Here is a 12,854-nt window from a genome sequence, read left to right as displayed (position 1 = left end):
AATATTTTATGAATATAATTATTAATAAACAAGTGTTTTCTGTATCAATGTCGTGTCGACTGCAAAGATAAAGTTGACGATGCTGTCTCGTGATCTTCGCAGTAGTGAACGCGTCAGAGAAATGCACATTTCATACGGATTAACATTACATAAGCAGAGAGCAGTCTGTTTTCTTTCGTTTTGAATTGTTCTGTTCAACCCTCTTGAGTCGATTAACGCGTATACGCGTTATGAGTCATTTTCTCCTGATAACCCCGAAAAGAACTTAAATTACACTAAGTTTTGATCGTACAGATAAGAGCAAAATCGAATCTCTAAAGTGTCTACTTTTATTTGGATACAGACATAATAACAACAAAACTTTGTGCACTTATAAAATAAAGATAACAAATGAGGTGTGCTGTCTGCAGCCTTTGTCTGCGCTGATCTTCACTTACAAACACATCATTAAAATGAACTTTAACTCAGGGAATACTCAACGAAGAGACATGAGAGAGATATCTATAGAAAGCTTGACATGTCTCCTTTTAAACTAAACAAGTGCCGCTGAAAACAAATAGTCTGTGATAAAGTAATCCATATGAAAACAACACGATGTCCGTTTTTCACATCTCCCTTCATTGTCTTCTAATTCGACCACGCCCCCGCGCTGAACGCGCTATTCAGATTCTTATGTTAAATAATTTTTTTATTTTTATTTTACTGTTTGCTTCGCGATGAGAGGAATAAGATATAATTCACCCCAAAATGTGATTTGGTTGAGTATTTGAGATTTGGATTTCCTCAGATAAAAAAAAAAAAATGAAGCACTTTATTCAGCAGAGATAATAAACATGAGTAAGTCTCATATTATTTATTTATATACTTGTGCTAGTTTTCACATAACGTGTAAACATTTTACTAGTTAGACTTTTTCCAAACTATAATTCCTGACTAAATGTATAATCAAGTGAAACATTATGAAGTTTCAATAACAATATACAATACTATACCATTCAAAGTACTCATTGTTGTGTAGTACTCATTAAATTTCTTCAAGGTTGGCAGGTATGGTAGATAGATGTTATATTAATTATATATATATATATATATATATTTTATACTTTAATAGTTTTATACTTATTCCATATTTAGTTTCTAAGTAGAATTAACGTGTAATGAATTAAAATAGAGTAAAATTCAGTTTTTGTATTCTTATTATTTTTGTACATAATTATATATTTGTAATTTTTATCATTCATTTTTACTATTAATAATAAAATAACTACTAAAAAGCCCAAATAGTTAATGAATATTCATTAATTCCATAATACAATATATATATGTATATATATATATATATATATGTATATATATATACCAGAACAAAATTATATATATATATATACATACAAAAAAAAAAGAGATGAATATTAATTAATTTTATCCACCTTATTTTTAACATAAGCATGGACACAGGCATTTTCAACTTAAATATGCTTGGCTTCTGGTTTCATCCACCATTATTTTACCTGGTTAAAGATAGTCTGTTATGTTGCATATTGATATTTTTATTTTTTCATATTATTTTGATTCATAATCATAAACACAATGGTTTGTAGCATAATTAGCTTTAGCGTTTACTGTATTTTCAGGTACTTCTCTATTCTATGCTTTCTTTATTGCTAGTTATTTACCTGTTATAGCTATTGAGTTGAAAGGAAGTCAAAGAAAACTGCTTAGCTCTGTGTTGCGAAACAAAGTAGACAGTTATTCGGTGGATAGTCATTTTATATTGTATTGTCATCGCTGATTTTATAATGCAATTGTTTTTTCTTTATAATTAATAGTCTTGGTCTGTTTGTGTTCTGTAGGAGACAGTATATAAAAGGGTTTGACTGTAATTCCTCTCTTTTTTTTTCTTCCAGTGCCTCACATGGTCCGGGCCATGGCCAGCTCTCAGTCCATCCCCATTCCTCAAAGTGCTTCAGTCCAGGATCGGGGCGGACGGAACAGACAGCCCTCTGAATGTGTAAGGACCTAAACTCTCTGCTCTCAGCTGTGGCTGGGGGATAGACATCCATTGCCTTTAAGTACTTGTTGATGTTTCTCAGTATTTTGTGTGCTAGTCAACTGAAACTTCGACCAAAAAAATTGGACCAAACATTCATTGTTGCCAAGTATATTTTAAATACTTGTCACTTAATCTAATAATGCACAGGTAAGTAAAAAAAGGAAGTTTTATTCAATTCATATATTTATTCAATTTATATTATATTATATTTTATTTTTTATTATAATACTAAATTATCTAATTATTTTTAGTAATTATTTCCGGTGAATGTAATTTATTTTTATTTTTTTTCACTAAATAAACCAATTATTTCATAATAAGATTTGTCGTATATACGAGTTATATTTGTATTTGCCTTTTATAATTTTTTTAAATAATTTTATGCAAATTTTAACTGAGCATAAACATCTGCAAAGGTACAACGCTAAAAGTTCAGTGCAAAGGGAGATTTTTTTATTTTACAGAATTCAACACACGGCTGGTAGGGACTACAACGAGCTTCTTCCTGGGTTGGTGACATCACAAACCCTAAAATTTGCATAAACCCTGATGAGGCCATGTTGGGCTGCTTTAGAGAAGAGGAAGAGTTATTTGTAGTTGAGTGTTACTGTTAGAAATTAAACAGTTACCCTGCAAAAAAAAAAAAATGTTACAATGCAATCATGTATTCTGCTTTAATAATGATAAAACCATATATCAAAAGCTAACTGAGAGAGCAGTAACCTTTACAAATAACAGTGAATCTCAAAAATATGATACAACTACCAACAAAAAAACACCATTCTGAAACGTCCTGAAAGAGCTGTGCTAGCACAGGTTCTGCTCAGTCCTCATCACTAATATTCTCTGGGTCTGATTCAGGCTCAAATTGACAAGGAATTATTGACGCCATTGTTTACAATATACCGGAGCACATGCAACTACTCATAATGGTAAGGGGCGTGACTTTTCCAGACATTGTGTGCTAGACAGATAGTGAATCACAACACATTGGGCCAGCTAACCAATCTGAGCCCATTGTGTATTTCTCAGGAATGGGCTTCATAGAGCCAGGAAGTCAACAGATCATATTTAGGTGAACAGAAACAGTGGTTTAGAATAAAGGTAAAATATGTGAAAAACTGGTGAGAGTGCACACCAGAAACACAATCAAGTTTTCAAAAAAAGCAGACTTATCCCACCCCTCCTCTTAATTATTTTTAGCAATTCTTTGCTAAAGAAACTACTTTTTTACACTACTTATACACGATGACTTGAGAAATCTTACAAGAACTACTATGAGGGTACCACGGTACGCTGATATTTTCAGATATTGGCATGAAAAGCGTATAAAGATTGTGATATCCAAGGTTTTGCTTAATTTTTGTTTGCCAAAAACAGTCAGTGTAAATTTATAGCAAATATTTAGTGTCATCCAGCAACAGAATTTATTTCTATATATTTGTTTTTGGATGAACTGACACTTTTTCTGTCTGTGTACTTCCAGTCTGATACGCGTCAGACTCCTCCGTACTCCCCTCAGCCGTCTCCCTACAGCCACTCGTCCGTCTCTCTGCAGAACAGCAAGCCTTCCTCTACATCCTCTACCTCCAAACCCTCCCAATCGCAGCAGCAGCAGGTTGCTCAGGTCCAGCTTCCCATCTTCAGCTTCCCCCATTCCCACCCGGGGCCGTATCACGCCGGGCTCTCCGCGCTGGGCCTCCTTCCCGCCCACCCCCAGCAGCCACCCCTCACCTCTGCCTCATGGCCCATCCACGGCCCTCTCATCCAGGGCTCTGGGGCCTCCACCGCCCCCGGACACCCGACCTCTCCAGCTTTAAAGTTTGCTGTCCGGGGCAGTGGAGGCGAGAATGGAGGCGGGCTAGCGGTGAGCCCTGCCCCCATGAACCTGAACGACCCCAGCATCATATTCGCTCAGCCGTCGATGGGACGGGTGGCTGGTGGAGTGGGCGGCGGCCCGGCCAGAGAAAGGGTGCACCCCTGGCACAATCACCATCTCAATCCGGGGCCGCTAGTGGGGAACGGCACAGTAAACAAAACAGGTACACACACGTGGTGCTCACACTTTCACGTGGTGCTTTCTAAGGCAACATCCTTAAGCTTTATGAAAATGTTTTCAGAGATGAGTGAAATCAGTGCAGTGTCTCTTTGTGAGCTCAGGTAGGTCTCACAGGTGTTTTGGGTTCACTGGGTGACTCCACAGCTGTTAGTCTAAACACTGGGAACTGATTTTACTGGATTGCTTGTGCTCTTTTAGAGCTGCTTCACCTGTAACCCTCTGAAATCACAGTCTAATGAAATAAGTAAGGTTTCATAATGGTTCAGTGTTGGTTGTTTTGCTCTCTTTTAGTACAGAGCCATGTGTTCACTGTTTTCTTTCTCTACATCTCAGATCCTAATTTCCCGTCTCAGTTTGGCGCTGTGACTCAGGGCACTCGGTCCTGGGAGCACAGCAGTGCTGCTCCGTTTCCGCTGTCTCCATCCTTCATGCCCTACCGTCTGCCACCCTACCTGCATCAGCCCAACAAACCCTTCATCTCACAAGGTACCAGTGCTGTTCTATCTGTCTGACTTGTTGAAAATAAAACATTCAAACCTAGTGTATATGTCTGTATTGCAAGTAGAATGTAACAACGGAATTTTCCATTAATGTCAACAATAAAACAATTTTTATTTTATTTTCATTCATGCTATTTTTGCTGTAGTACTTGGTTAAGGACAAAAGCTTTAAGACCGAACAAGTCAGTTATGTAGAGCCAAAAACCTCTCCTATAGCAAACTAAAAAACAGACAGGAAAAGAGCAGATAAGACAAAATAAGCAAACCAACATGATTGTTTATTATTTTGTCAATTAGGAAGTGTCCAGAAAAAAAAGCATTTCTCTTTCTTTTTCTTTTATTTTCTTTTCTTTTTTTTTTCTTTTTAATATTGTATCTTTGTTCCAGTGCAAACAAATGTAATTGTTCTAAAAGTTTGCTTCTTTCTAGAATAGTGCTTATTTTACTTTCTTTTGACTTTAGGATGAAATATGATGTGGATTTGTTTTTATGATATTCCCTCAATTTGCCGATTCTGTGCATTGAACAGAATCATTTGATTCATTCAACATGTTATTAATGGACTTTAAGTTAACTCAATATTCCTCTTGATGGATTTACAGGCCACAGATGCACAATGATAAATAAAAAGTTTCCACTCATAAGTTTTTTCTGCCTTTCTGCAGGTTCTCTGGTGGCAAATCAACATTACCCGCTTATTCAACATGGCAGGCACGGCAATCTCAATTACATTCAGCAGAAGAAATGAAGAAATAACACTTTACTTTGTAAACCAATGCCCAAGGTCCTTAGAGAAAAAGAGACTAACTTGGCATCATTTGGTGATTTGGAAACTTTTTTAAATGAATTTTATCTTTTTTGTACAGTTTTTATGTCTTATTTTCCTTTTATTTCTGTGTGTATCATCACATTGATTTGTGATACAAAATGTCAAATATTTTATTACCCCTATTTTTGGAGGGGTCCAACAAAGTGTTTTTATTTTGTGTAAAATAAGGATTTAAAATATATTCACTATTTTTATTAGCTGTATTCCTATTTTGCTTGCATAAGGAAAATGCTTTAGATAGGAAAATCAAACATAACCCAATAAGAAAATTGTAGTGCCAAAAACTTCCCTATAGCAAACCAAGAAAACAGACAAAAAAAGACCAGCAAAAAAAAAAAAAATAAGAAAAGACCAAAAAAATAAAGAAAAAGCAAACCAACATGCTGATGTGTTGCTTTTATGTATTTATATACTGAAGGTTGGAATGAATCTGTCAACATGTGGATGACCTCTGCCATTTGTGGGAAAATACCATATTTTTAAAATAATCCAATGGAGTTCATAAGTCTTTTTGAACTTAGAGGCTTTGTTTTTGTGGAACAATTACATTTGACATTTAATCATTTAGCAGACGCTTTTATCCAAAGCGACTTACAAATGAGAACAATAGAAGCAGTCAGGTCAACAAGAGAACAACAACAGTATACAAGTGCCATGACAAGTCTCACTTAGTCTAGTACAGAACGCAAAGCCAGGTTTTTTTTATAAATGAAAAGAAGGAAAAGTGCTAGTATTAGTTGGTTAAGTGCTGGCGAAAAAGATGAGTCTTTAGATGTTTCTTGAAAATGAGTAAAGACTGCAAATAGAGATTGGGAAGTCATTCCACCAGCTGGGCACAGTCCAGGAAAAGGTCCGTGAGAGAGATTTTGAACTTCTTTGGGATGGCACCACAAGGCGTCGTTCACTTGCAGAGCGCAAACTTCTGGAGGGCACATAAGATTTAACCAGTGAGTTTAGGTAAGTTGGTGACGTGCCAGTGGTAGTCTTGTAGGCGAGCATCAGTACCTTGAATTTGATGCGAGCGGCTACTGGTAGCCAGTGTAACCTGATGAGGAGAGGAGTAACGTGAGCTTATTTGGCTCATTGAAGACAGCCCTCACTGCTGCATTCTGGATCAATTGCAGAGGCTTGACAGTACATGCAGGAAGGCCCGCCAGGAGAGCATTACAATAGTCCAGTCTGGAGAGAACAAGAGCTTGGACAAGAAGTTGGGTGGCTTGCTCTGACAGGAAGGGTCTAATCTTCCTAATGTTGTATAAGGCAAACCTGCAGGAGCTGGTCATTGTACCAACGTGGTCAGTGAAGCTTAACTGATGATCCATCACAACTCCTAGGTTTCTGGCTGTCCTCGAAGGAGTAATGGTTGACGAACCCAGCTGTATAGAGAAGTTGTGATGAAGCAATGGGTTAGCTGGAATCACCAGCAGTCTTCGTAAGGTTAAGCTGAAACTTATATAAACTTTGCATATATTTTGGAAACATGCTTTGTTCACATACTGGTTTCCTACAGCTAGTTATTCTCCGAGAATTGTGTTTATTGTCGGAATGTCTGTTTTTGTTTAGGTCTGCCAATTTACACAGTAGTATCTCGACACCCTGGATTGCCAGTTGGTGGAAAACACAATGTTTTGCAGCTGTGGAAGCCAGCAAATAATTCGTCCTGACCTAAAAAGCCTCTGCATCCATCTTAAACTTTATATGACCGAGGCATGAGGCAATGAGGATAAAACAAATTGTTAATTTATTCATTGCATTAATTCATTAATTTATTCATTGCCATTGCTCATTGCCTTCCATTGTCAATTGCACTCATTCCTTTTGCGTATGTGTCCTCAATCTGGCAACCTGCCAGAGAGGGTGTGTTGGGAGAATTTGGACTACAGTACCAATTTTAACAACTAGCTGTTAATAATATTTTCTGCTCCTTTAAATTGAAAAATGAAGGTAAATTGATTGTTGATGAATACCATCACCAATGGCTCTTCAATAAAAAGTTCAAATAATATTTGAGACCCTGCTGGAAAATGAAGCTTAACCCAGTTTCTTCCATTGATTCTGTTGCTGGATCTGGGCCTCATATGTCTCGTCTGGATGTGGGACTCTCCAGCCAGTGAGGCCAAGGTCGACTTTGTTAGAGCATCTTGGTCAAAATCTTAGGCTGGTACACCTATGCATCCATTTAAGTTGTCTTTCTTTGTTCAACTTTTCTATGCATTTCTTCATAACTCTGAAGGTCTGTTCTCTCTCTGTCAGGTATCGTAATGGCCACATTCGGTCACTCCTGGAGGCAGCAGAGACTGTTTGCTCTGCACACATTTAGGAACTGTGCTCTGGGGAAGAAGTCTGTAGACGAACTTGAGACAGAGGAAAGTAGTAACCTGCTTCCTTAAATGATCAGATTGTAAGGCTATTGAGAATTGTAGATGTTGAAGACCCATTCACATGCCACCTTGTCCTGTTAAACATGCCAGAGTCAAACATGTGATTTTCTTTGTTGAAGGCAAGCCTTTCGCCCCCCAACATGTAATACTGAATGCTGTTTCCAACATTATCTGTTCAATCGTGTTTGGAAATCGTTTCAACTATGATAAGTAATTTGCATACCTTCTGGAAATCCTGAAGGAGAAAATCACTCGGGGTGACTTATTGGATAGAAATGAACAAGTACTAAATGTTTTTAGCTGTTAACCAACTGGATCACAAGGTGGATCTGTCTTAATTGTGTACATACCTATAGGTTGTCGACACTTTGCATTGTTACTCTTTCAAAAAGTTAAACTCTACTAAACTTTACCAGTGGTCACCCATGTTGCATCAAAACCTCAACTTTTTGAAAGTTGGCATTCATGTTGCTTTCTCACTGTAAGTTGCTGACATCAGCATTGTTAGATCATCAACACTGCTTGCATCAAGGCTGTCCAGGAAGTCTGTTTGTAATGGTATTTTTTAGTTCAAATCATTTAAAATTCAGTGATAGTTTCTGTTGTTATTGTCAGCAGGGTCACCATGGGTTTTGTGATGTTATTTGCCATAAATGCCACAGGATTGCTGTAATATCATGAGATAGCAGCGACTGCTTGTAGTTGTGCCTATATTTATGGCCTATATCTTATTTGGGAGAAAATCCAGGGCTGTCTTTCACTCCCAGTCCATCCCTGTATGCCACCGTTCACGAGATTCAGTGCTGTGCCAAGATTGTACCTTCTGGCGTGATTCATGAAACAACTAAGCCTACAAAACTACGAGGATACGACATTCCCAAGGTAATGAACGCAGCTGTGTTGCGTTTCTTGATTGTTCCACTAACAAACAGTGTCTGTTTAGGGCACCTATACACTTACTAACTTTTATTACTAACAAGATAATTACTTAAAGCAATTTTAACTGATAAGGGGCACTTGACATACCCAAGACACTTTTAACCCAGATAATTTTTTAGGTGACAATAGAATTTCCAACATTTACAGAAGTTTCCAAGGTTCAAATCTGTATTTTTATACATAGCTCTTCAACTTGATATTAATCATTTTAACCCAGAAAGAATTATTTTGTAATTTAATAGTTATGGTTTTGAAAAAGGATGTTTTATCCATTTGTTTTAAAGTGTAGAATCTGCTATCACAATAAATGACTTTAGCGCTGTAATACCACTGTAACACTGTAAAGCTTTTCTCTCATGATGTAATCTTTCATGTGACTGCTAATATTACAATAGTCATGCCTGTACAGGAGTCAACCAGATTTCTATCTTGAAGGCATGACTTGATTTCAGGTGGAGCCGCAGCAAACCCTCTTGTAACCTTTATCCCACATAGGAATTTTTCTTTGGCTCAGCTCCAGCCCACACAACTAGCTTTTTCATGGCCCACATACCGCAATGAATTATGGTCCTAGTGTGGACCAGGTCTGGTTTCCCAAATCTCATCCAAGTTAATTATCCATAACTGGCCTTGAATTGGGCCAGATCAAAATGTAACATTGGAACCAAAACACAACCTTAAGTACACTGTAACATTTTTTCCTGTAAAGTAACAGTAAAGAGCTGGCAGCAGAGACACCAGTAGTATACCATTATTTTTACGGTATTCATACGTAAAATGACGTAGTCATTTACGGTAGTAGTCTGTAAACCAGAAAAATGGTATGTTTCTGTATTTCTATAATTTACAGTAAAGAGCTGGCAGCAAAGACGCCATCAATATACCATTATTTTTATGGTATTCCTTACGGTAGTAGTCTGTAAACCAGAAATACAGTATATTTCTGTAGTCACAGTGTTAAATGATTTCACAGTCTAATACAGTTAAAAAAATGCAGCATATCTCTGTCATTTATTTGGAAACTAAAATAATATTGTTTAGGTTGTTACTTTAACTTACCACAGTTTACTTTAGACAGGCACATCTACATTTTTTCATGTTTAATAAGCAAACCAAGTCAAATGAATCTCACTCCTACTGTAACATGCTTATTTGTTTTGCTTGGCCAGTGTGTTCGCCCTGTTAGAGTATGGCAGTGTGAATTGGCTTTTGGGTGCTTTGGAAAAACCAAAAAAAAAACAACAATAAAAAAAACTTATATATATATATATATAGTTTAGCCCATGAGGGTGATCTTTTTTTTTTTTTTTTTTTTTGGGTGAAGTAACCCTTTTAAATAAGGTCCTTTCTCTATTTTTGCAGTATTCAAGTGTTCATGTCCCTGAATAATATCTGCATGCACCTAAGTCTGAAGAGTAAACATAACTGTCTTTTTTCGAATTATGATTGACCCCTCTGCAGGTTGTTGTGTATGAAGTGTCCTCAGTGTAGAGTTAAACAAGATGGCCTTGTAAGACATACAGGAAATATTTAATTTTTTTTCTCAGTATTTGATAAACTTCTGAATGTTTGAGGTTTTACTTACCAATCAGATGGAGATGTTCTTTGACAAGGGAGCTGCTCCAGCTCTGCAGCACAGTCATGGAAGAATATAGGAACAAGATGTCACATAGCCTACAGTATAGTACTATACAATGTCAGGTTTATTAGAAATAAACAAACCACAGCAGGGGTGAAATTCAGAAAAGAAAAATAATAAACAAAACATACCAAAAACAAAAAGAAAAAAATCTTAATATACCATAATTCACATTTTTAGGTTTTACAGATGCATGATGATATAGTTGAAATATATTGTGAAAAAATGCATAGTTATTAGGGGTGTAACGGTACGCAAAAATCACGGTTCGCTACGTACTTCGGTTTTAAAGTCACGGTTCGGTTCATTTTCGGTACAGTAAGGGAAAGAAATGCAAACATTTAACTGCAGGTTGTTTATTACTATAAACTTTTTTTAACAATTAGTTTACATACTTTTTAATAAAATATATATAAAATAAAAAAAGAATAAGAAATAAAATACTGCTGCAAAGTTCTCCACTAAATAAAATACTCTCAGTCTCAAACCAATATCATATAATAAAATATAATGAAAAATATAAATAAATAACTATGATTACAGTGCAGCATTACCAATCCCAGCTTGTAGGCCTGCTCATATTTAAAAATATATATAGAACTTTTCCAAAGTGTAAAGTGCAGCATCAACAGTTTCAGTTTGTAGACCTGCTCAGATTTCGTTATTGCGTTGGACCGATCGGAATTAAGAGCAAAGGTCTGTTTAAATGTTTAAAATTGTTTAAAATTACAATCGTTTTTTCCTAGTTGTAGTGATGTTCACACTCGCGTGATGCCTTTTGAAGACCTTAGGCCGGTGACACACTGGCATATTGCACCTGTCAAACATAGTCTATTTTGCCGTCAATACTGTTGATGGTGTCCTTTATCAGAAGGCTTTATATTTATGCTTAACATGAAATATAGATATTGTTGTCGTGAAGACAAGATCCTGGTCTGTCGGCGCCTCTGCGGCCTCCCTCTATGTCACCTACAGTAGCAGCAGCGCGCCAGCGCCGCGTCAGGCATGATTCTGGTGTGTAAAGACACAGAAAACGCAAAGCAGTCGCCACGCAACTGACAAACAGCAGAAACGCCACGCTCACGACACGCAGCCAGTGTGTCACCGGCCTTAGAGCTGCAGGGCGGGATTTGCGCTGAACGCGGAGACTTCCGCCACTTAATATGTTCGTTTGGAAAAACGAAAATGTACCTATGTTCTTCATACAAATTATTGCATTCGGTCATTCGGTACACACGTGCACTGTACCGAAAGCCCTGTACCGAAACGGCCTGGTATGAATACACATACCGTTACACCCCTAATAGTTATTTAATTAGATTTCTCAGATCACCTGTGTTTACTGTATCTCTATAAGCCACTCCCATGACACACTTTCTTGTAACTTCCTGTTTGAAGTGTTTTTTTTTTGTTTGTTTGTTTTACGCACTCCTGAAATCACAGTACAGTTTATCAATATTTGTTTGCAATGAAAGTTCAAAACGTGTTTGAAATAAGTTTCAGCCCATTAGTTCTTGTAAGTGACTTCACCGATTTACCTCACAGTGCAGACTTTTAGATTAAATTATAGTTACTTCCATTTAGCTGTTGACAAAGGACCAGCAAAACATTTACAAAATATCAAAACTGCTCATCTACACAAAAAATGTGATTAAAAGCTCAAACTTTCATTAACAAGAGCTTAAATCTACAGTTAGCTTACCTATAATAGTTAGCCTCTATAGCCTGCTAGCGATTGTGATGCTAACTTTCTTTTTGAAGACACTAAACCATTACTGTAAAGTAAAGATTCCACAGAAACGTCTCAATTACATGTAAGAAATAAATATTACTGTAATACTATGCTATAATATCAGATATAATATATAACAATATTTTGAGTCATGAATATAAAACTTTTTTTTATACATTTACTAACTTTTATTACTAACAAGATGATTACTTACAGCAATTTTAACTGATAAGCAGACACTTTTAACTCAGACAACATTTACAGAAGTTTCCAAGGTTCAAATCTGTATTTTTAGACATAGCTTTCAACTTGATATTACTAATTTTAACCCTGAAAGAATTATATTCTAGTTTAATAGTTATGGTTTTGAAAAAGGATGTTGTATCTATTTGTTTTAAAGTGTAGAATCTGCTATCACAATAAATGACTTTAGCGCTGTAATACCACTGTAACACTGTAAAGCATTTTCTCTCATGATGTAATCTTTCATGTGACTGCTAATATTATAATAGTCATGCCTGTACAGGTGTCAACTGGATTTATATCTTGATGGCTTGATTTCAGGTGGAGCCGCAGCAAACCCTCTTGTAACCTTTATCCCACATAGGAATTTTTCTCTGGCTCAGCTCCAGCCCACACAACTAGCTTTTGCATGGCCCACATACTGCAATGAATTATGGTCCTAGTGTGGACCAGGTCTAGTTTCCCAAATCTCAGCCAAG

The 12,854-nt window shown here is 36.6% G+C and overlaps 1 protein-coding gene across 2 annotated transcripts in view; it reads left to right on the top strand.

Annotated features, from left to right (window-relative positions):
* The window catches only part of LOC132129774 (terminal uridylyltransferase 4-like), a 40,734-nt gene extending 34,811 nt beyond the window's left edge, over nt 1–5,923 (top strand). Inside the window, exons 27-30 of one of the 2 annotated variants that reach the window (XR_009428576.1) lie at nt 1,908–2,011; nt 3,540–3,680; nt 4,446–4,598; nt 5,278–5,923. Coding sequence is in view for 1 of the 2 variants with exons in the window: in XM_059541529.1 (XP_059397512.1) it covers nt 1,908–2,011; nt 3,540–4,095; nt 4,446–4,598; nt 5,278–5,360 (896 nt within the window). In the remaining variant the exon portion in view is untranslated. Of the gene's footprint in view, nt 1–1,907; nt 2,012–3,539; nt 4,096–4,445; nt 4,599–5,277 lie in introns of both variants that reach the window. The other variant, XM_059541529.1, reaches the window with a different exon arrangement.
* Nucleotides 5,924–12,854: the final 6,931 nt, after the last annotated feature.

This window comes from Carassius carassius, chromosome 46 (genome assembly GCF_963082965.1).
Source record: "Carassius carassius chromosome 46, fCarCar2.1, whole genome shotgun sequence".
Classification (NCBI taxonomy): Eukaryota; Metazoa; Chordata; class Actinopteri; order Cypriniformes; family Cyprinidae; genus Carassius; species Carassius carassius.
The sequence above is the reverse complement of the archived record's forward strand: the minus strand, read 5'-3'. Positions and strand labels throughout refer to the sequence as shown.